Raw genomic sequence first — 25,188 nt, 5'->3', positions numbered from 1 at the left:
TTTATCCAGAAATCTGAAACCCTCCCTCCTGCACCATCCCTGTAGCCATGTGTTCAACTCCTCTCTCTCCCTATTCCTCGTCTTGCTATCACGTGGCACGGGGAACAACCCAGAGATAATAACTCTGTTTGTCCTAGATCTAAGTTTCCACCCTAGCTCCCTGAATTCCTGCCTTACATCCCTATCCCCTTTCCTACCTACGTTGGTACCTATGTGGACCACGACTTGGCGCTACTCCCCCTCCCTCTTAAGGATCCCGAAAACACGATCCGAGACATCACGCACCCTGGCACCTGGGAGGCAACACACCAACCGTGAGTCTCTCTCGCTCCCACAGAATCTCCTATCTATCCCCCTAACTATGGAGTCTCCAATGACTAATGCTCTACTCCTCTCCCCCCTTCCCTTCTGAGCAACAGGGACAGACTCTGTGCCAGAGACCTGTACCCCATGGCTTACCCCTGGTAAGTCCCCCCCCCCAACAGTATCCAAAGCGGTATAATTGTTACTAAGGGGAATGAACACAGGGGATCCCTGTACTGACTGCTTCCTCCCAGCCCCTCTCACCGTCACCCATCTATCTTTATTCTTCGGAGTAACTACATCCCTGACGCTTCTATCTATGACCCCCTCTGCCTCCCGAATGATCTGAAGTTGCTCCTGCTCCAGCTCCCTAATGCGGTTTCTGAGGAGCTGGAGATGGGTGCACTTCCCACAGATGAAATCCGCAGGTAATGAGCACCTTCAATTTTAACCTGTGCACAGATTAAACAGCTGTCAGTTTATAAAAATAATTGAATAAAACTCACTTACGTTATTCCCTTTGCAGATTTTAGGAACAGGTTTAACTGAAGTTTAATTGAGACGTTCAATGGGATCCCAGACAACTGCAAGAGAAAAATAAAAAGCTTGTCTTTGACATATTTTCTGTAAAGTATTGGATAGTTTAACTTACTCAGTGATTGGTCACATTATCTAAAGAGAGAGCTAAGACGAGCAAGGAGGGGACATGAGAAGTATTTGGCAGGAAGGATCAAGGAAAACCCAAAAGCTTTCTATAGGTATGTCAGGAATAAGCGAATGACTAGGGAAAGAGTAGGACCAGTCAAGGACAGGGATGGGAAATTGTGTGTGGAGTCTGAAGAGATAGGCGAGATACTAAATGAATATTTTTCGTCAGTATTCACTCAGGAAAAAGATAATGTTGTGGAGGAGAATGCTGAGCCCCAGGCTAATAGAATAGATGGCATTGAGGTACGTAGGGAAGAGGTGTTGGCAATTCTGGACAGGCTGAAAATAGATAAGTCCCCGGGACCTGATGGGATTTATCCTAGGATTCTCTGGGAGGCCAGGGAAGAGATTGCTGGACCTTTGGCTTTGATTTTTATGTCATCATTGGCTACAGGAATAGTGCCAGAGGACTGGAGGACAGCAAATGTGGTCCCTTTGTTCAAAAAGGGGAGCAGAGACAACCCCGGCAACTATAGACCGGTGAGCCTCACGTCTGTAGTGGGTAAAGTCTTGGAGGGGATTATAAGAGACAAGATTTATAATCATCTAGATAGGAATAATATGATCAGGGATAGTCAGCATGGCTTTGTGAAGGGTAGGTCATGCCTCACAAACCTTATTGAGTTCTTTGAGAAGGTGACTGAACAGGTAGACGAGGGTAGAGCAGTTGATGTGGTGTATATGGATTTCAGCAAAGCGTTTGATAAGGTTCCCCACGGTAGACTATTGCAAAAAATACGGAGGCTGGGGATTGAGGGTGATTTAGAGATGTGGATCAGAAATTGGCTAGCTGAAAGAAGACAGAGGGTGGTGGTTGATGGGAAATGTTCAGAATGGAGTACAGTCACAAGTGGAGTACCACAAGGATCTGTTCTGGGGCCGTTGCTGTTTGTCATTTTTATCAATGACCTAGAGGAAGGCGCAGAAGGGTGGGTGAGTAAATTTGCAGACGATACTAAAGTCGGTGGTGTTGTCGATAGTGTGGAAGGATGTAGCAGGTTACAGAGGGATATAGATAAGCCGCAGAGCTGGGCTGAGAGGTGGCAAATGGAGTTTAATGTAGAGAAGTGTGAGGTGATTCACTTTGGAAGGAATAACAGGAATGCGGAATATTTGGCTAATGGTAAAGTTCTTGAAAGTGTGGATGAGCAGAGGGATCTAGGTGTCCATGTACATAGATCCCTGAAAGTTGCCACCCAGGTTGATAGGGTTGTGAAGAAGGCCTATGGAGTGTTGGCCTTTATTGGTAGAGGGATTGAGTTCCGGTGTCGGGAGGTCATGTTGCAGCTGTACAGAACTCTGGTACGGCCGCATTTGGAGTATTGCGTACAGTTCTTGTCACCGCATTATAGGAAGGACGTGGAGGTTTTGGAGCGGGTGCAGAGGAGATTTACCAGGATGTTGCCTGGTATGGAGGGAAAATCTTATGAGGAAAGGCTGATGGACTTGAGGTTGTTTTCGTTGGAGAGAAGAAGGTTAAGGGGAGACTTAATAGAGGCATACAAAATGATCAGGGGGTTGGATAGGGTGGACAGTGAGAGCCTTCTCCCGCGGATGGATATGGCTGGCACGAGGGGACATAATTTTAAACTGAGGGGTAATAGATATAGGACAGAGGTCAGAGGTAGGTTCTTTACGCAAAGAGTAGTGAGGCCGTGGAATGCCCTACCTGCTACAGTAGTGAACTCGCCAACATTGAGGGCATTTAAAAGTTTATTGGATAAACATATGGATGATAATGGCATAGTGTAGGTTAGATGGCTTTTGTTTCAGTGCAACATCGTGGGCCGAAGGGCCTGTACTGCGCTGTATCGTTCTATGTTCTATGTTCTATTAATCAGCATTGACCTTTCCTGACCTTTCATTAGTTCTCACAAGTTGGGCATAATTGTCACATTCCCTTCTCCCAGAAATAAAGAGGTCAGGATTTGTCGCTCAATCCGATTTTACCAGCTAGACTACATTCATCTGGACTACAACACACTCAGGTGGACTACAATGTACTCACCTGGACTATAATGCACTCACCTGACCTACAACACACTCACCTGGACGGCAACGCACTCAACTGAAGAAAACATACTCACCTGGAGTACAAAACACTCACCTGGACTGCAACACACTCACCTTGACTACAACACACTCACCTGGATCACAACACCCTCACCTGAACTACAACACACTCACTTGGACCATGACATGCTCACCTGGGCTGCAACACCCTTACCTGGACTGTAATGCACTCACCTGGACTGCAACTCACTCACCTGGACTACAACCCACTCACCTGGACTGCAACACACTCATCTGGACGTCAACACACTTACCTGGACTGCAGCACACTCACCTGGACTACAGCCCACTCTCCTGGACTACAACACACTCACCTGGACTACAATACAATCACCTGGACTACAACCCATTCACCTGGACTGCAACACACTCAGCTGGACTGCAACACACTCACCTGGACTACAACACACTCACCTGGGCTACAACACTCACCTGGACTACAACACTCATCTGGGCTGCAACACACTCACCTGGACTGCAACACACTCACCTGGACTACAACACACTCACCTAGAATACAACACACTCACCTGGGCTACAACACTCACCTGGACTACAACACACTCACCTGGACTACAACACTCACCTGGACTACAACACACTCACCTGGACTGCAACACACTCACCTGGACTGCAACACACTCACCTGGGCTACAACACTCACCTGGACTACAACACACTCACCTGGACTACAACACTCACCAGAACTGCAACACATTCATCTGGACTGCAGCACACTCACCTGGACTACAACATGGGCAGCACGGTAGCATTGTGGATAGCACAATTGCTTCACAGCTCCAGGGTCCCAGGTTCGATTCTGGCTTGGGTCACTCTCTGTGCGGAGTCTGCACGTCCTCCCCGTGTGTGCGTGGGTTTCCTCCAGGTGCTCCGGTTTCCTCCCACAGTCCAAAGATGTGCAGGTTAGGTGGATTGGCCGTGATAAATTGCCCTTAGTGTCCAAAATTGCCCATAGAGTTGGGTGGGGTTGCTGGGTTATGGGGATAGGGTGGAGGTGTGGACCTTGAGTAGGATGCTCTTTCCAAGAGCCGGTGCCGACTTGATGGGCCGAATGGACTCCTTCTGCACTGTAAATGCACCTGGACTGCAATGCACTCACCTGTACTGCAACTCACTCACCTGGACTACAACCCACTCACCTGGAATACAACACACTCTTCTGGACCTCAACACACTTACCTGAACCACAACACACTCACCTGAACTACAACACACTTACCTGGTCTGCAACACACGTACCTGAACCACAACACACTCACCTTGACTACAACACACTCACCTGGATTGCAACACATCCACCTGGACTGCAATTCACTCGAATGTACTACAACACACTCACCTGGACTACAACACATTCACCTGGACTACAACTCACTCACCTGGACTACAACGCACTCACCTAGACTTCAATGTACTCACCTGGACAACAATGCACTCACGTGGACTACAACACGCTCACCTGGACTGCAACGCACTCATCTAGACTACACTGAAGCCACCTGGACTATAATGCACTCATCTGGACTACAACCCACTCACCTGGACTGCAACACACTCACCTGGACTACAACACACTCACCTGGACTACAACACACTCACCTGAGCTACAGCACACTCACCTGAATGGCAATGCACTAACCTGGACTACAGCACACTCACCTGGACTGCAACGCACTCACCTGGACTGCAAAGCACTCACATGGTCTGCAATGCACCCACCTGGACTACAACGCACTCACCTGTACTACATCACACTCACCTGGACTACAACACACTCACATGTACTACAACACAGTCATCTGGACTACAACACACTCACGTGGACTACAATGTACTCACCTGGACAACAATGCACTCACCTGGACTACAACATCCTCACCAGGACTACAATGCACCCACCTGGATTATAATGCACTCACCTGGGCTACAACACACTCACATGGACTGCAACACACTCACCTGGACAACAATGCACTCACCTGGACTACAACATCCTCACCAGGACTACAATGCACCCACCTGGATTATAATGCACTCATCTGGACTACAACACACTCATCTGGACTATAACACACTCACCTGAGCTACAACACACTTACCTGGACTGCAATGCACTAACCTGGACTACAGCACACTCACCTGGAGTGCAATGCACTCAGCTGAACTACAACACATTCACCTGGACATCAACACACTCACCTGGACTACAATGCACTCACCTGTACTACAACACACTCACCTGGACTCCAATTCACTCACCTGGACTACAACACACTCACCTAGACTACAATGTGCCCACCTGGACTATAATGCACTCACCTGGACTACAACACCCTCACCTGGACTTCAACGCACTCACCTGGACTACAATTCGCCCACCTGGACTATAATGCACTCACCTGGACGGCAACAAACTCACCTGGACTGCAACAAACTCATCTGGACTATAACACACTCACCTGTACTACAACACACTCACCTGGACAGTAGTGCACTCACCTGGACTACAGCACACTCACCTGGACTACAACATACTCACCTGGACTTCAACGCACTCCAAGACTACAACACACTCACCTGGACTGCAGCACATTCACCTGGACTGCAACACATTCACCTGGACTACAACACACTCACCTGGTCTTCAACACACTCACCTGGACTACAACACACTCACCTGGACTGCAATGCACTCACCTGGACTACAACACACTCACCTGGACTACAACACACTGACCTGGACTACAAACCACTCACCTGGACAACAACACACTCTCCTGGACTACAACACCCTCACCTGGACTACAACACACTCACCTGGACTACAACACACTCACCTGGACTACAACACACTCACCTGGACTACTGCGCAGTCACCTGGACTGCAACACACTCACCTGGACTTCAGCACACTCACCTGGACTACAATACACTCACCTGGACTGCAATGCACTCACCTGGACTACTGCGCACTCACCTGGACTACAACACACTCACCTGGACTATTGCGCACTCACCTGGACTGCAACACACTCACCTGGACTACAATACACTCACCTGGACTGCAATGAACTCACCGGGACTACAACACACTCACCTGGACTACAACACACTCACCTGGACTGCAATGCACTCACCGGGACTACAACATACTCACGTGGACTAAAACACACTCACCTGGACTACTGCGCAGTCACCTGGACTGCAACACGCTCATCTGGACTTCAGCACACTAACCTGGACTACAACACACTCACCTGGACTGCAATGCACTCACCTGGACTACTGCGCAGTCACCTGGACTACAACACACTCACCTGGACTACAACACTCACCAGAACTGCAACACACTCATCTGGACTGCAGCACACTCACCTGGACTACAACACTCACCAGAACTGCAACACACTCACCTGGACTACAACATGGGCAGCACGGTAGCATTGTGGATAGCGCAATTGCTTCACAGCTCCAGGGTCCCAGGTTCGAATCTGGCTTGGGTCACTGTCTGTGCGGAGTCTGCACGTCCTCCCCGTGTGTGCGTGGGTTTCCTCCAGGTGCTCCGGTTTCCTCCCACAGTCCAAAGATGTGCAGGTTAGGTGGATTGGCCGTGATAAATTGCCCTTAGTGTCCAAAATTGCCCATAGAGTTGGGTGGGGTTGCTGGGTTATGGGGATAGGGTGGAGGTGTGGACCTTGAGTAGGATGCTCTTTCCAAGAGCCGGTGCCGACTTGATGGGCCGAATGGACTCCTTCTGCACTGTAAATGCACCTGGACTGCAATGCACTCACCTGTACTGCAACTCACTCACCTGGACTACAACCCACTCACCTGGAATACAACACACTCTTCTGGACCTCAACACACTTACCTGAACCACAACACACTCACCTGAACTACAACACACTTACCTGGTCTGCAACACACGTACCTGAACCACAACACACTCACCTTGACTACAACACACTCACCTGGATTGCAACACATCCACCTGGACTGCAATTCACTCGAATGTACTACAACACACTCACCTGGACTACAACACATTCACCTGGACTACAACTCACTCACCTGGACTACAACGCACTCACCTAGACTTCAATGTACTCACCTGGACAACAATGCACTCACGTGGACTACAACACGCTCACCTGGACTGCAACGCACTCATCTAGACTACACTGAAGCCACCTGGACTATAATGCACTCATCTGGACTACAACCCACTCACCTGGACTGCAACACACTCACCTGGACTACAACACACTCACCTGGACTACAACACACTCACCTGAGCTACAGCACACTCACCTGAATGGCAATGCACTAACCTGGACTACAGCACACTCACCTGGACTGCAACGCACTCACCTGGACTGCAAAGCACTCACATGGTCTGCAATGCACCCACCTGGACTACAACGCACTCACCTGTACTACATCACACTCACCTGGACTACAACACACTCACATGTACTACAACACAGTCATCTGGACTACAACACACTCACGTGGACTACAATGTACTCACCTGGACAACAATGCACTCACCTGGACTACAACATCCTCACCAGGACTACAATGCACCCACCTGGATTATAATGCACTCACCTGGGCTACAACACACTCACATGGACTGCAACACACTCACCTGGACAACAATGCACTCACCTGGACTACAACATCCTCACCAGGACTACAATGCACCCACCTGGATTATAATGCACTCATCTGGACTACAACACACTCATCTGGACTATAACACACTCACCTGAGCTACAACACACTTACCTGGACTGCAATGCACTAACCTGGACTACAGCACACTCACCTGGAGTGCAATGCACTCAGCTGAACTACAACACATTCACCTGGACATCAACACACTCACCTGGACTACAATGCACTCACCTGTACTACAACACACTCACCTGGACTCCAATTCACTCACCTGGACTACAACACACTCACCTAGACTACAATGTGCCCACCTGGACTATAATGCACTCACCTGGACTACAACACCCTCACCTGGACTTCAACGCACTCACCTGGACTACAATTCGCCCACCTGGACTATAATGCACTCACCTGGACGGCAACAAACTCACCTGGACTGCAACAAACTCATCTGGACTATAACACACTCACCTGTACTACAACACACTCACCTGGACAGTAGTGCACTCACCTGGACTACAGTACACTCACCTGGACTACAACATACTCACCTGGACTTCAACGCACTCCAAGACTACAACACACTCACCTGGACTGCAGCACATTCACCTGGACTGCAACACATTCACCTGGACTACAACACACTCACCTGGTCTTCAACACACTCACCTGGACTACAACACACTCACCTGGACTGCAATGCACTCACCTGGACTACAACACACTCACCTGGACTACAACACACTGACCTGGACTACAAACCACTCACCTGGACAACAATACACTCTCCTGGACTACAACACCCTCACCTGGACTACAACACCCTCACCTGGACTACAACACACTCACCTGGACTACAACACACTCACCTGGACTACTGCGCAGTCACCTGGACTGCAACACACTCACCTGGACTTCAGCACACTCACCTGGACTACAATACACTCACCTGGACTGCAATGCACTCACCTGGACTACTGCACACTCACCTGGACTACAACACACTCACCTGGACTATTGCGCACTCACCTGGACTGCAACACACTCACCTGGACTACAATACACTCACCTGGACTGCAATGAACTCACCGGGACTACAACACACTCACCTGGACTACAACACACTCACCTGGACTGCAATGCACTCACCGGGACTACAACATACTCACGTGGACTAAAACACACTCACGTGGACTACTGCGCAGTCACCTGGACTGCAACACACTCATCTGGACTTCAGCACACTAACCTGGACTACAACACACTCACCTGGACTGCAATGCACTCACCTGGACTACTGCGCACTCACCTGGACTACAACACACTCACCTGGACTACTGCGCACTCACCTGGACTGCAACACACTCACCTGGACTACAACACACTCACCTGGACTGCAATGCACTCACCGGGACTACAACACACTTACGTGGACTAAAACACACTCACCTGGACTACTGCGCAGTCACCTGGACTACAACACACTCATCTGGACCTTAGCACACGCACCTGGACTACAACACACTCACCTGGACTGCAATGCACTCACCTGGGCTACAACACACTAACCTGGACTACAACACACTCACCTGGACCTCAGCACACGCACCTGGACTACAACACACTCACCTGGACTGCAATGCACTCACCTGGGCTACAACACACTAACCTGGACTACAACACACTCACCTAGACTGCAATGCACTCACCTGGACTACAGCGCACTAACCTGGACTGCAAAGCAGTCACCTTGATTAATAAGGGGATCAGGGGTTACGGGGAGAAGGCGGGAGAATGGGAATGAGAAAATATCAGCCGTGATTGAATGGCGGAGCAGACTCGATGGGCCAAGTGGCCTAATTCTGCTCCTATGTCTTATGGTCTAATGGTCTTAACACCTCTAGTCACAACCTTCCATTCAGAAAAACATCCTTCTGCTGCTTTCCTCTGCCTTCTGTGACCGAGCCAGTCTTCTGGTTACATACTCGCCCGGACTCCTTTTTGGTTTCTTTTTTCCTCAATTGTCCAAATGTAGCCCCCCTTCTTACCACACAGGGTCACCTGTCACTCGTTCCTCAGTTTTGCTTTCACTGAGCACTGAGCCTTGTTCCTCTATTTACACAGGAAATGAAATGAAATGAAATGAAAATCGCTTATTGTCACAAGTAGGCTTCAAATGAAGTTACTGTGAAAAGCCCCTAGTCGCCAAATTCCGGCGCCTGTTCGGGGAGGCTGGTACGGGAATTGAACCGTGCTGCTGACCTGCCTTGGTCTGCTTTCAAAGCCAACAATTTAGCCCTGTGCTAAACCAGCCTCACATTCTACTATCTCACCTTTATCTCCCCATCAGCACCTTCTTTAGTCCTTAATGCTATCATTAACACTCACTTAGTCTTGTTCCATGGCATCTTTGTCAATCTCTCCTTAGCGTCGACCTATCCCTGATCATCTGCAGTATTTGTAAATGGGTATGATACAATTGGGATTACGGAGACATGGCTGCAGGGTGACCGGGTATGGGAACTGAATGTCCCAGGGTTCTCAGTATTTAGGAAGGACAGACAAAAAAGGAAAAGGTGGTGGAGTGGCCCTGCTGGTTACAGAGGAAATTAACACAGTAGTGAGAAAGGATATTCGCGCCGACAATGTGGAATCTGTTCGGGTAGAGTTGCGAAATGCCAAGGGACAAAAAACATTAGTGGGTGTCATATGTAGACCCCCAAACTGCAGTGGTGAGGTTGGGAATGGCATTAAACAAAAAATTAGAGATGCATGTAATGGAGAGTGAAGTAGTCGATTCGGAGACTAGGGTGCTGTTGACCGTGATAGATTGGGGAGAGTTACTTAAAGGGATGACAGTGGATAGACAATGGCAAACATTCAAGAAACGAATGGAGGAACTACAGCAACTGTTCATTCCTGACTGGCACAAAAGCAAAGGGAATTTCGATAGATATGTGAAGAGAAAGAGATTGGTAAAGAAAAATGGAGACTCACTACAGACAGAAACAGGGGAATGCATAATAAGGGACAAAGAAATGGCTGAGCAATTGGGTACACACTTTGGTTCTGTCTTCACAAATGAGGACACAAATCAGAATGAAAGGTTTAGTGAGAGGGAAGAACTGAGGAAGATCAACATTAGTAGAGAAATGGTGCTGGGAAAACTGATGGGATTGAAGGCGGATAAATCCCCAGGGCCTGAGAATCTGCATCCCAGAGAGCTTAAGGAGGTGGCTCTGGAAATAGTGGATGCTTTGGTGGTCACCTTCCGGGATTCTATAGACTCTGGAACTGTCCCTGCAGATTGGAGGGTAGCTCACGTCACTCCGATATTCAAAACGGGAGGTAGAGAGAAAGCAGGGAATTATAGACCAGTGAGCCTAACATCGGTAGTGGGGAAAATGCTTGAATCCATTATCAAGGACTTTAGAGCGGAACATTTAGAAAGCAGTGGCAGGATCTGTCAGAGTCAGCATGGATTTATGAAGGGAAAATCAAGCTTGACAAATCTGGTGGAATCCTTTGAAGGTGTAACCAGTACAGTCGACAAGGGGGAGCCAGTCGATGTGGTATATTTGAACTTTTAGAAGTCGTTTGACAAAGTCCCGCATAAGAGATTCTTGTGCAAGATTAAATGCATGGGATTGGGGGAAATGTTTGAGGTGGATAGAAAACTGGTTGGCAGAGAGGAAACAAAGAGTAGGGATTAATGGGTCCTTTTCAAATTGGCAGGCAGTAACCAGTGGGGTACCACAGGGATCGGTGCTGGGAACCCAGCTATTCACAATGTATATTAATGATTTGGATGAGAGAACAAAATGTAACATATCAAAGTTTGCAGATGATACCAAGTTAGGTGGGAGGGTGAATTGTGATGAGGATGCAGGGGTCCTACAGCAAGATCTGGACAGGTTGGGCGAGTGGGCAAACCAATGGCAGATGCAGTATTATTTGGACAAGTGTGAGGTTATTCACTTTGGAAGCAAAAACAGGAAGGCAGATTGCTACCTGAATGGTTGTAAATTGGGAGAGGGGAGTGTGCAGCGGGACCTGGGTGTCCTTGTGCACCAGTCGCTGAAGGTAAGCATGCAGGTGCAGCAGGCGGTAAAGAAGGCTAATGGAATGTTGGCCTTCATTGCGAGAGGTTTCGAGGACAGAAGCAGGGATGTGTTGCTGCAATTGTACAGGGCCTTGGTGAGGCCACACCTGGAGTACTGTGGGCAGTTTTGGTGTCCGTATCTGAGGAAAGATGTTCTTGCTCTCGAGGGAGTGCAGCAAAGGTTTACCAGACTGATTCCAGGGATGGCGGGACTGTCATGAGGAGAGATTGACTGGGTTGGGATTGTTCTCGCTGGAGTTCAGAAGAATGAGGGGGGATCTCACAGAGACTATAAAATTCTAACAGGACTGGACAGGGTCGATGCAGGGAAGATGTTCCCAATGATAGGTGTGTCCAGAACCAGGGGTCACAGTCTGAGGATTCAGGGTAAATCATTTCGGACAGAGATAAGGAGACATTTCTTCACCCAAAGAGTGGTGAGCCTGTGGAATTCATTACCACAGGAAGTAGTTGATGCTAAAACTTTGAATATATTCAAGAGGCGGCTGGATATAGCGCTTGGGGAGAATGGGATCGAAGTCTATGGGGAGAAAGCAGGATTAGGCTATTGAGTTGGATGATCAGCCATGATGGTGATGAATGGCGGAGCAGGCTCGAAGGGCCAAAAGGCCTCCTCCTGCTCCGAGCTTCTATGTATCTATGTATTTTGCTTTTAGTAAGGTATTGGTAGTCACTGGAGCAAGTCAGTCACTGATGTCAGCTCATGAAGTAGTTCATCTCCAGATTGGATAATGAAGGAAAGAACATTAATTGGAGGTATACATGGAGGTCATAAGAACATAAGAACTAGGAACAGGACTCGGCCATCTGGCCCCTCGAGCCTGCCCCACCATTCAATGAGATCATGGCTGATCTTTTGTGGACTCAGCTCCACTTTTCGGCCCGAACACCATAACCCTTAATCCCTTTATTCTTCAAAAAACTATCCATCTTTATCTTAAAAACATTTAATGAAGGAGCCTCTACTGATTCACTGGGCAAGGAATTCCATAGATTCACAACCCTTTGGGTGAAGAAGTTCCTCTTAAACTCAGTCCTAAATCTACTTCCCCTTATTTTGAAGCTATGCCCCCTAGTTCTGCTTTCACCCGCCAGTGGAAACAACCTGCCCGCATCTATCCTATCTATTCCCTTCATAATCTTATATGTTTCTATAAGATCCCCCCTCATCCTTCTAAATTCCAATGAGTACAGTCCCAGTCTACTCAACCTCTCCTCGTAATCCAACCCCTTCAGCTCTGGGATTAACCTAGTGAATCTCCTCTGCACACCCTCCAGTGCCAGTACGTCCTTTCTCAAGTAAGGAGGCCAAAACTGAACACAATACTTCAGGTGTGGCCTCACTAACACCTTATACAATTGCAGCATAACCTCCCTAGTCTTAAACTCCATCCCTCTCGCAATGAAGGACAAAATTCCATTTGCCTTCTTAATCACCTGTTGCACCTGTAAACCAACTTTTTGCGACTCATGCACTAGCGCACCCAGGTCACTCTGCGCAGCAGCATGTTTTAACATTTTATCATTTAAATAATCATCCCTTTTGCTGTTATTCCTACCAAAATGGATAACCTCACATTTGTCAACATTGTATTCCATCTGCCAGACCCTAGCCCATTCACTTAGCCTATCCAAATCCCTCTGCAGACTTCCAGTATCCTCTGCACTTTTTGCTTTACCACTTATCTTAGTGTCGTCTGCAAACTTGGACACATTGCCCTTGGTCCCCAACTCCAAATCATCGATGTAAATTGTGAACAATTGTGGGCCCAACACTGATCCCTGAGGGACAGCACTAGCTACTGATTGCCAACCAGAGAAACACCCATTAATCCCCACTCTTTGCTTTCTGTTCATTAACCAATCCTCTATCCATGCTATTACTTTCCCCTTAATGACATGCATCTTTATCTTATGCAGCAACCTTTTGTGTGGCACCTTGTCAAAGGCTTTCTGGAAATCCAGATATACCACATCCATCTACCGCACTGGTAATGTCCTCAAAAAATTCCACTAAATTAGTTAGGCACGACCTGCCCTTTATGAACCCATGCTGCGTCTGCCCAATGGGACAATTTCCATCCAGATGCCTCGCTATTTCTTCCTTGATGATAGATTCCAGATCTTCCCGACTACCGAAGTTAAGTTCACTGGCGTATAATTACCCACTTTCTGCCTACCTCCTTTTTTAAACAGTGGTGTCACGTTTGCTGATTTCCAATCCGCCGGGACCACCCCAGAGTCTAGTAAACCCGTCCTATTACATAGGGTTAGATTAAAAATTGCTTAGTCAGTGGAGAATTTGCAGTTGGAGTAATGCATGAAACCCCAGTCAACATAGTTTACTTTATCTTAGGCACTGTACTGGCTGGGGCAAAAATATTAGCCTCATCGAGGGTATTGGTTCTCCCAGTGGAAGTGAGAGAAACTGAGATACTGAAGGAGGAACATTCCTGGATTGTTTCCTTTCTGTCGTGGCCGGATCTCGGGCCCATGTCTGCCTCCACCCGATGTCTGTGTCCATGTATTTACATTGTGTATTTATGTTGTCCTATGATTCTCATGTATGGAAGATCTGTCTGGACTGTACACAGAACAATTCTTTTCACTGTACCTCGGTACACGTGACAATAAACAAATCCAAATCCTTGAAACTGGACAGGAAGAGGAAGAAGCTAAAAAAGAGATAATGTAGATATCCAACACTATTTTTGAGAACTTAAGGATTAAGGAGGGATGTAAAGAGAATGATGCTGACATGTAAAACCCATCTTCTCTAGTGGAAAGGTAACAGGCTGATCTTGAGTTGAGGGAGGGGGTAAGACTCAGGATTCCTTGCCCCTCTTTTTGAATCACAGTCATTCTTGAGAGTCCAGCTGTCTTGAGGTTGTTGGTTCGTTTTGCGAGTTTTCTTGAATGATTTTCCAGTGAAGATCTTACTTACAGGATGGATGTCGATGAAAAGTGCGTGATCTTTCTCATTGGGATGTAGTCCATTGATAGCGTTCCACAGGACTGGATCAGCATTGTAGAAGTGTGGGTGTGACACGAAGATCTGTGCATCTGATGGTGAAAAACTTATAGTTACTCCAAACTAAACCACTAATTTTAAACTGAACTCGAACCCTCAACTTGCATATTTGTGTCGTCTGTTTTTGCTTCATCTCCGTTCATAGAAACTTAGAAAATAGGAGCAGAAGTAGGTCATCGAGCCTCACCAGATTCTGCTTGGTCAGATCCACCTCTTGATATTTCATCCTTATTCCCACTAAACTGCTGGACATTCAACTTCCCCTGCTAATGTCCATGTTAACTAACATTCTCAATGGTTCTCTTTTTTCGCGTGCTGTCCGTCTAACAGGGACAGAAACAAAAGGCAGTAAGGGGGAATGTGTAAGGCAGAGAAGCCATAGTCAAAAATCAAAAAGGGCGACAGTACAAGGTACAGTGACTGAGGGGAGCTCAGTGAATAGGACCAGGAATACCAAAAGGAATAAAACGGGAAGTGAAAACATTAATGGTAAGCGATGCGGCAGGTTGTTACAGGAAGATATGGGTTCAACGACAAGGAAAATTAGGAGAAAGGTTAAGAGGAAATATAACTTAGGAGAGGTTACTGATCGAGGTGTTAGGTTTCAGAACAGAGGTAAAAAAGCCAACGTAAGTGTACTTTACCTGAATGCTCGTAGTATTCGGAATAAGGTGAATGAGTTGATGGCGCAAATCATCGTGAATGACTATGATTTAGTGGCCATTACTGAAACATGGTTAAAGGATGGTCACGACTGGGAGTTAAATATCCGAGGGTATCAAACTATTCAGAAGGGCAGAGTGGATGGCAAGGGAGGTGGTGTAGCTCTGCTATTTAAGGATGACATCCGGGCAATAGTAAAGGATGACATCGGTGCTATGGAGGATAAGGTTGAATCCATTTGGGTGGAAATCAGGAATAGTAAGGCGAAAAGGTAAATGATAGGAGTCGTCTATAGGCCACCAAATAGTAACATTATGGTGGGGCAGGCAATAAACAAAGAAATAACGGATGCATGTAGAAATGGTACAGCAGTTATCATGGGGGATTTTAATCTACATGTCGATTGGTTTAACCAGGTCGGTCAAGGCAGCCTTGAGGAGGAGTTTATAGAATGTATCCGCGATAGTTTCCTCGAACAGTATGTAATGGAACCTACGAGGGAACAAGCGGTCTTGGATCTGGTCCTGTGTAATGAGACAGGATTGATTCAGGATCACAATATGGTGGAATTTAAAATACAGATGGAGGGTGAGAAGGTAAAATCAAACACTAGTGTTTTGTGCTCAAACAAAGGAGATTACAATGGGATGAGAGAAGAACTAGTTAAGGTAGACTGGGAGCAAAGACTTTGTGGTGAAACAGTTGAGGAACAGTGGAGAACCTTCCGAGCGATCTTTCACAGTGCCCAGCAAAGGTTTATACCAACAAAAAGGAAGGACGGTAGAAGGAGGGAAAATCGACCGTGGATATCGAAGGAAATAAGGGAGAGTATCAAATTGAAGGAAAAAACATACAAAGTGGCAAAGATCAGTGGGAGACTAGAGGACTGGGAAATCTTTAGGGGGCAACAGACAGCTACTAAAAAAGCTATAAAGAAGATAGATTATGAGAGTAAACTTGCTCAGAATATAAAAACAGATAGTAAAAGTTTCTACAAATATATAAACCAAAAAAGAGTGGCTAAGGTAAATATTGGTCCTTTAGAGGATGAGAAGGGAGATTTAATAATGGGAGATGAGGAAATGGCTGAGGAACTGAACAGGTTTTTTGGGTCGGTCTTCACAGTGGAAGACACAAATAACATGCCAGTGACTGATGGAAATGAGGCTATGACAGGTGAGGGCCTTGAGAGGATTGTTATCACCAAGGAGGTAGTGATGGGCAAGCTAATGGGGCTAAAGGTAGACAAGTCTCCTGGCCCTGATGGAATGCATCCCAGAGTGCTAAAAGAGATGGCTAGGGAAATTGCAAATGCACTCGTGATAATTTACCAAAATTCACTAGACTCTGGGGTGGTCCCGGCGGATTGGAAATTAGCAAACGTGACACCACTGTTTAAAAAAGGAGGTAGGCAGAAAGCGGTTAATTATAGGCCAGTGAGCTTAACTTCGGTAGTAGGGAAGATGTTGGAATCTATTGGAAGATGTTGGCAATTGTCCCATTGGACAGACGCAGCATGGGTTCATAAAGGGCAGGTCATGCCTAACTAATTTAGTGGAATTCTTTGAGGACATTACCAATGCGGTAGATAACGGGGAGCCAATGGATGTGGTATATCTGGAGTTCCAGAAAGCCTTTGACAAGGTGCCACACAAAAGGTTGCTGCATAAGATAAAGATGCATGGCATTAAGGGGAAAGTAGTAGCATGGATAGAGGATTGGTTAATGAATAGAAAGCAAAGAGTGGGGGTTAATGGGTGTTTCTCTGGTTGGCAATCAGTAGCTAGTGGTGTCCCTCAGGGATCAGTGTTGGGCCCACAATTGTTAACAATTTACATAGATGATTTGGAGCTGGGGACCAAGGGCAATGTGTCCAAGTTTGCAGACGATACTGAGATGAGTGGTAAAGCAAAAAGTGCAGAGGATACTGGTAGCCTACAGAGGGAATTGGATAGGCTACGTAAATGGGCTAGGGTCTGGCAGATGGAATACAATGTTGACAAATGTGAGGTTATCCATTTTGGTAGGAATAACAGCAAAAGGGATTATTATTTAAATGATAAAATGTTAAAACATGCTGCTGTGCAGAGAGACCTGGGTGTGCTAGTGCATGAGTCGCAAAAAGTTGGTTTACAGGTGCAACAGGTGATTAAGAAGGCAAATGGAATTTTGTCCTTCATTGCTAGAGGGATGGAGTTTAATACTAGGGAGGTTATGCTACAATTGTGGAAGGTGTTAGTGAGGCCACATCTGGAGTATTGTGTTCAGTTTTGGTCTCCTTACTTGGGAAAGGACGTACTGGCACTGGAGGGTGTGCAGACGAGATTCATTAGGTTAATCCCAGAACTGAAGGGGTTGGATTATGAGGAGAGGTTGAGTAGACTGGGACTGTACTCGTTGGAATTTAGAAGGATATGGGGGGATCTTATAGAAACATATAAAATTATGAAGGGAATAGATAGGATAGATGCGGGCAGGTTGTTTCCACTGGTGGGTGAAAGCAGAACTAGGGGGCATAGCCTCAAAATAAGGGGAAGTAGATGTGGGACTGAGTTTAGGAGAAACTTCTTCACCCAAAGGGTTGTGAATCTATGGAATTCCTTGCCCAGTGAAGCAGTAGAGGCTCCTTCATTAAATGTTTTTAAGATAAAGATAGATAGTTTTTTGAAGAATAAAGGGATTAAGGGTTATGGTGTTCGGGCCGGAAAGTGGAGCTGAGTCCACAAAAGATCAGCCATGATCTCATTGAATGGTGGAGCAGGCTCGAGGGGCCAGATGGCCTACTCCTGCTCCTAGTTCTTATGTTCTTATGTTCTACCCTTAAAATCTCTTCTCACCTAAAAATGACCGCAACCCCCACACGCTGACAAATGACAGCGCCATTGCCAAACTGGCAAATCCTCTCAGAAATCCTTCCATGATTCCCACCCCCCAGGTTTGAGTCTGATATTTTTCATGGAGCCCTGCACTTGATGTCACTGCTCACCGCACCCAAACAGCTCTCATCAAAGTCACAACAGACATCCTATATGACAAATGTGAACGCTTGTCCCAATCAACTTGACGACAGCTTTTGACAAAGTTACCAAATCATCCTCCTGTTATGGGCCAGAGTTTAGAGAACCCCAAAGTGAATCATGGAGTTCACCTGACCCACAACTTTTAATAGATTGTGGTATGGGGAGCACATGGCCCACTCTACAGGTGTGGTACAGCAGAAATGGAAAAGTATTTTTTAAAGCAAAACAATGTTTATTCTATGAACTCAAGTTAACCTTTTTAAAACATACAGTGAACATCTTAGCAACCATTAATCCAAATACAACCCCCAAAGAATACAACACTAAGTAATCCTTAATAACTTCCCAAACAACATCCAGAAGACAAAAGAAACACCTTTTAACAGAGGGACATTAGGTTTACATTCACTACTGAAAGCATTTATAATTCTGATCATGAGATAGTCTTTTGATGGCAGAGAGAACAGCAGTACACCTGCTTGGTCTGGCTTCAGCTCCAACACTGAAAACAAAACTAAAACACACCCTGCAGCAAACAGCCTAAAACGAAAGTAAAAAGCTGACAGACAGCCCAGCTCCACCCACTCTCTGACATCACTGATAAACACCCATTTTTTAAAGGTACTCTCACATTACACCTCCCTCCAAGAAAAAAAACTAAACCATCAACTTCAAGATGTTTTCATTTTTCACCTTTTCACTATCCTTTAAGAAATGCACACAGTAAAAATATTAGGAAGGTTTCTCGGAGAATCGCCGGGGGGGCGGCGGGTCCGGGAATTGCGCCGCGCCGGTCAGTGGCCGTTGGCAGTGGCCACCCCGGCAATTCTCTGGCCCGTGATGGGCCAAGTGGCCGCCCATTTTCGGCCGGTCCCACCGGCGTAAATTACAACAGGTCCTTACCGGCGTGACCTGGCTCTGCGGGTGGCCTCAGGGGTTCTCGGCGGGACGCGGGGGGATCTGGCCCCGGGAGGTGCCTCCACAGTGGCCTGGCCCGCAATTGGAGCCGACCGATCCGCGGGCGGGCCAGTGCCGTGGGGGCACTCTATTCTTCCGCGTCGCCTGCTGTAACAGTCTGCGATGGCTGGTGCGGAGATGTACCCCCCCTGCGCATTCGCTGGGATGACGCCAGCACACGCTACACTCCCGCGCATGCGGCAACTCGCGCCGGCCAGCGGAGGCCCTTCGGCGCCAAGCCTCTTCCGTGCTGGCCGGCGCGGCGCAAACCTCTCCGGGGCCGGCCTAGCCCCTGAAGGATTCCGCACCTTTGGGCGGCCCGACACCAGAGTGGTTCACTCCGCTCCTTCGCTCCGGAGTTACTGCCCCGCCGGTTCGCGGAGAATCTCGCCCACTTTTGTGTTTAAAATAAAACAACACAGGCAAACAGGTACAATAATACAGTCCATTTTTGTTCTTCTTCCTCCAACTCGAATCCTTCTCGATTGACTGTCTCTTTGAACAAGAAGGTCTCTGCACGATCCGTCCATTCCTCTACACCTCGGCATTCCTCTTTAAAGTCAGACACTTTCAATCTGATCACAGAGTCCCTTGTAATTCTCCAACACAGGAGCAGTGGTTATCACAGCCTTCGGGCAGTCAAATGCCCGTTGACACTCCGCTGTCCACTGGAATTTGTTACGCTTCTTGAGCAAGTCCGTCAGTGGAGTGATCACGCGACAAAACTTTTGCACAAATGTTCGATCAAATCCACTCATGCCAAGAAATCGCATTATTTCCGTTTGTCTTGAGGGTATCGGAAACTCCTCAAGGAAAGTGACTTGGGCTTTTCCAAATTCACTTTTGGCTAGGTTTATCACCAAACCCGCCTCCTGAAGTCGATCGAAAAACTCCATCAAATGTTTTAAATGTTCTTTCCATGTCTGGCTGAAAATTACCAGATCGTCGATGTACACCGCACAATTGGGTAATCCTGAAACAACTTTGTTAGTTAACCGTTGAAATGTGGCTGGTGCGTTTTTCATGCCAAATGGCATAACTTTGAATTGGTATATACCATCTGGAGTCACAAAAGCTGAAATCTCCTTCGCCCTTTCGGATAAAGGTACCTGCCAGTAACCTTTAAGTAAATCCAGTTTGGAAATAAAAACTGATTGTCCCACTTTCTCAATGCAATCTTCCAAACGTGGGATAGGATAAAAGTCCGTTCTTGTAACTGCATTAACCTTTCTGTAGTCCACACACAACCGTTGGGTACCGTCTGGTTTCGGTACCATCACTATGGGTGAGCTCCATTGGCTGCAACCCACTTCAATTATGCCATTGTTCAGCATACTCTCAATCTCTCTGTTAACCTGTGCCAATTTTAAAGGGTTAAGTCTATATCGATGTTGTTTGATCGGAACAGCATTTCCCACATCTACATCATGTAGCCATTTTAGTACTTCCCAATTCCCTGGAGCTGTGAAGCAATTGTGCTAACCACGATCCTCTGGATAATCGTGACAAAAAGCCCTCAACATTGTCTTTAATGTCTGATGCCACCTTTCTAATGCTCCCTGCGATTCTGGATGGTACACAGTTGATTTAAATTGTTTTATTCCTAAGCTATCCATAACTTCTTTGAATAACCTTGAGGTAAAATTTGATCATTGATCCGATTGTATTTCTGTGGATAGTCCAAAGAATTTAAGTAACTCCTCCACAATATTTTTAGCTGTAATATTACATTCTGGAATGGCCTCTGGAAACCTCGTAGTCACATCCATTATAGTCAAAAGATATTGATTCCCACTTTTTATTTTAGGAAGTGGTCCTACAAAACCAATTAGGACACTCCTTAAAAGGTTCCTCAAATGCTGGAATGGGTATTAAGGGTGCTGGTTTTATCACTGCTTGAGGTTTCCCTGTCACTTGACATGTGTGACATGATCGACAAAATTTAACTGCATCTTTATGTAGTCCAGGCCAATAAAAATGTTTCTGGATTTTAGCTTGAGTTTTCCTTATTCCCAAATGACCTCCCACTGGTACCTCATGTGCAACTCGCAACACCTCCTTTCTATACCCGACCGGCAATACTACTTGATGAACTTCTGCCCACTTTTCATCCGCCTGCTTATGTAAAGGTCTCCATTTTCTCATCAAGACATCACTTTTACGGTTATAACACTGGTATACACTCAGATTCCTCTTCCGTGTATGCTTTCTGATACACCTGTTTTATTTCTACATAATTCTGTTGTCACTCCGCCAATTACCCAGATTTAAAAATATCCGTCTCATCCTCCACCTGTTCTTGTTCTTTTTCAACCATCTGATCAAAAATCGTTTCTGATAATTGCACTTCAAATTCATCTTCACTCTCTGATTTCTCCTCTTGTCTTAACCTGTAACTTTGCGACCTTGTTACTACACAATCCGGAAAAATCCCAGGATATTCGTCCTTCAACACTTCAGTTGTCTGATTTTCCACTGGCTTATCAACCACAGTGGCATCACTCCCACCTGCGATCCAGCTATATCATTACCCAAGATAAACTGTATTCTTGGACAAGATAGTTTCTCTATTACTCCTACTACCACTTCACCACTCTTCACTGGACTTTCCAACCTTACCTTATATAATGGAACGCTACTCCTCTCACCCTGAATTCCACATATTACCACCTTTTCTGCCAATATTCTTCCCAGACTACATAACTCCTTATCTCTTACCATTAAAGATTGACTAGCTCCCGTATCTCTTAAAATTGTGACTTCTTTACCTGCTCCTCCTGATACACATGAGTAAACTTTACCCCTACAAGGAAATTCTTCAAAGAGATCTGGCACCTTCTTATCAATTACTTCTTGATCAGGCTGTACAATCGTTTGCACCTCCTTCGCTTCCCTTGGGCTTTCCTTTACCACTTTAACAAACCCCACTGCCTTATCCTGTTTTACCACATCAGCCTTCCCAGTGCTTTTCTTCAACCACCAACGCTGTGACTTTACATGGCCTAGTTTATTACAGTGAAAACATCTGAAACTTTTCATGTCTCTTTCACCCTCCTGGATTTCTTTTTTAATCTGAGGTACACTCTCTTTATTATCTCCCATCAGAGCACGGTAGCATTGTGGATAGCACAACTGCTTCACAGCTCCAGGGTCCCAGGTTCGATTCCCGGCTTGGGTCACTGTCTGTGCGGAGTCTGCACATCCTCCCCGTGTCTGCGTGGGTTTCCTCCGGGTGCTCCGGTTTCCTCCCACAGTCCAAAGATGTGCAGGTTCGGTGGATTGGCCATGATAAATTGCGCTTAGTGTCCAAAATTGCCCTTAGTGCTGGGCGAGGTTTCTGGGTTATGGGGATAGGGTGGAGGTGTTGACCTTGGGTAGGGTGCTCTTTCCAAGGACCGGTGCAGACTTGATGGGCCGAATGGCCTCCTTCTGCACTGTAAATTCTATGATCTATGATTTACCTTTACCATTTGAGTATTTCTCATGTCCCCAGGTTCTATCCCTCACTGGCCGAAACTGATGTCGGAAACTAAGCTTTGATCTTTGAACTAATTCATAATCATCTGCCATTTCTGCTGTTAATCTCGCAGTTTTAACCCTCTGCTCTTCCACATGCAGGAAGTGCAGCCATCTCCAGCTCCTCCAAGACCGAGTTAGGGAACTGGAGCTGGAGTTGGATGAACTTCGGATCATTCGGGAGGCAGAGGGGGTCATAGATAGCAGCTTCAGGGAATTAGTTACACCAAAGATTGGAGATAGGTGGGTAACTGTAAGAGGGACTGGGAAAAAGCAGTCAGTGCAGGGACCCCCTGCGGTCGTTTCCCTGAGTAACAAGTATACCACTTTGGATACTTGTGGGGGGGGACTTACCAGGGGTAAGCCATGGGGTACGGGCCTCTGGCACGGAGTCTGTCCCTGTTGCTCAGAGGGAAGGGGGGAGAGGAGCAGAGCATTAGTAATTGGGGACTCTATAGTCAGGGGCACAGATAGGAGATTTTGTGGGAGCGAGAGAGACTCACGTTTGGTATGTTGCCTCCCAGGTGCAAGGGTACGTGAGGTCTCGGATCGTGTTTTCCGGGTCCTTAAGGGGGAGGGGGAGCAGCCCCAAGTCGTGGTCCACATTGGCACTAACGACATAGGTAGGAAAGGGGACAAGGATGTCAGGCAGGCTTTCAGGGAGCTAGGATGGAAGCTCAGAACGAGAACAAACAGAGTTGTTATCTCTGGGTTGTTGCCCGTGCCACGTGATAATGAGATGACGAATCGGGAGAGAGAGCAATTAAACACGTGGCTACAGGGATGGTGCAGGCGGGAGGGATTCAGATTTCTGGATAACTGGGGCTCTTTCTGGGGAAGGTGGGACCTCTACAGACAGGATGGTCTACATCTGAACCTGAGGGGCACAAATATCCTGGGGGGGAGATTTGTTAGTGCTCTTTGGGGGGGTTTAAACTAATGCAGCAGGGGCATGGGAACCTGGATTGTAGTTTTAGGGTACGGGAGATTGAGAGTATAAAGGTCAGGAGCACAGATTTGACGTCGCAGGAGGGGGCCAGTGTTCAGGTAGGTGGTTTGAAGTGTGTCTACTTCAATGCCAGGAGTATACGAAATAAGGTAGGGGGACTGGCAGCATGGGTTGGTACCTGGGACTTCGATGTTGTGGCCATTTCGGAGACATGGATAGAGCAGGGACAGGAATGGTTGTTGCAGGTTCCGGGGTTTAGGTGTTTTAGTAAGCTCAGAGAAGGAGGCAAAAGAGAGGGAGGTGTGGCGCTGCTAGTCAAGAACAGTATTACGGTGGCGGAGAGGATGCTAGATGGGGACTCTTCCGAGGTAGTAGGGGCTGAGGTTAGAAACAGGAAAGGAGAGGTCACCCTGTTGGGAGTTTTCTATCGGCCTCCAAATAGTTCTAGGGATGTAGAGGAAAGGATGGCGAGGATGATCCTGGATAAGAGCGAAAGTAACAGGGTAGTTATTATGGGAGACTTTAACTTTCCAAATATTGACTGGAAAAGATATAGTCCGTGTACATTAGATGGGTCGTTTTTTGTACAGTGTGTGCAAGAGGGTTTCCTGACACAATATGTTGACAGGCCAACAAGAGGCGAGGCCACATTGGATTTGGTTTTGGGTAATGAACCAGGCCAGGTGTTGGATTTGGAGGTAGGAGAGCACTTTGGGGACAGTGAACACAATTCGGTGACGTTTACGTTAGTGATGGAAAGGGATAAGGAAACACCGCAGGGCAAGAGTTATAGCTGGGGGAAGGGCAATTATGATGCCATTAGACATGACTTGGGAGGGGTAGGTTGGAGAAGTAGGCTGCAAGTGTTGGGCACACTGGATATGTGGAGCTTGTTCAAGGAACAGCTACTGAGTGTTCTTGATAAGTACGTACCGGTCAGGCAGGGAGGAAGGTGTCGAGCGAGGGAACCGTGGTTTACCAAAGAAGTTGAATCTCTTGTTAAGAGGAAGAAGGAGGCCTATGTGAAGATGAGGTTTGAAGTTTCAGTTGGGGCGATGGAGAGTTACAAGGTAGCGAGGAAGGATCTAAAGAGAGAGCTAAGACGAGCAAGGAGGGGACATGAGAAGTATTTGGCAGGAAGGAT

At 47.0% G+C, this 25,188-nt stretch overlaps 1 protein-coding gene across 3 annotated transcripts in view; it reads right to left on the bottom strand.

The window, feature by feature from the left end:
• Window positions 1-25,188, bottom strand: part of scarb1 (scavenger receptor class B, member 1) — a 505,970-nt gene that overhangs the window by 65,024 nt on the left and 415,758 nt on the right. For all 3 annotated transcript variants that reach the window (XM_072509698.1, XM_072509773.1, XM_072510169.1), the window contains 2 exons: window positions 14,853-14,971; window positions 814-887 (listed from right to left, as the gene is read on the bottom strand). In XM_072509698.1, coding sequence (XP_072365799.1) covers window positions 814-887; window positions 14,853-14,971 — 193 coding nt within the window. The remainder of the gene's footprint in view (window positions 1-813; window positions 888-14,852; window positions 14,972-25,188) is intronic.

Source organism: Scyliorhinus torazame, chromosome 1 (assembly GCF_047496885.1).
Source record: "Scyliorhinus torazame isolate Kashiwa2021f chromosome 1, sScyTor2.1, whole genome shotgun sequence".
In the NCBI taxonomy this organism is placed as follows: Eukaryota; Metazoa; Chordata; class Chondrichthyes; order Carcharhiniformes; family Scyliorhinidae; genus Scyliorhinus; species Scyliorhinus torazame.
The sequence above is the reverse complement of the archived record's forward strand: the minus strand, read 5'-3'. Positions and strand labels throughout refer to the sequence as shown.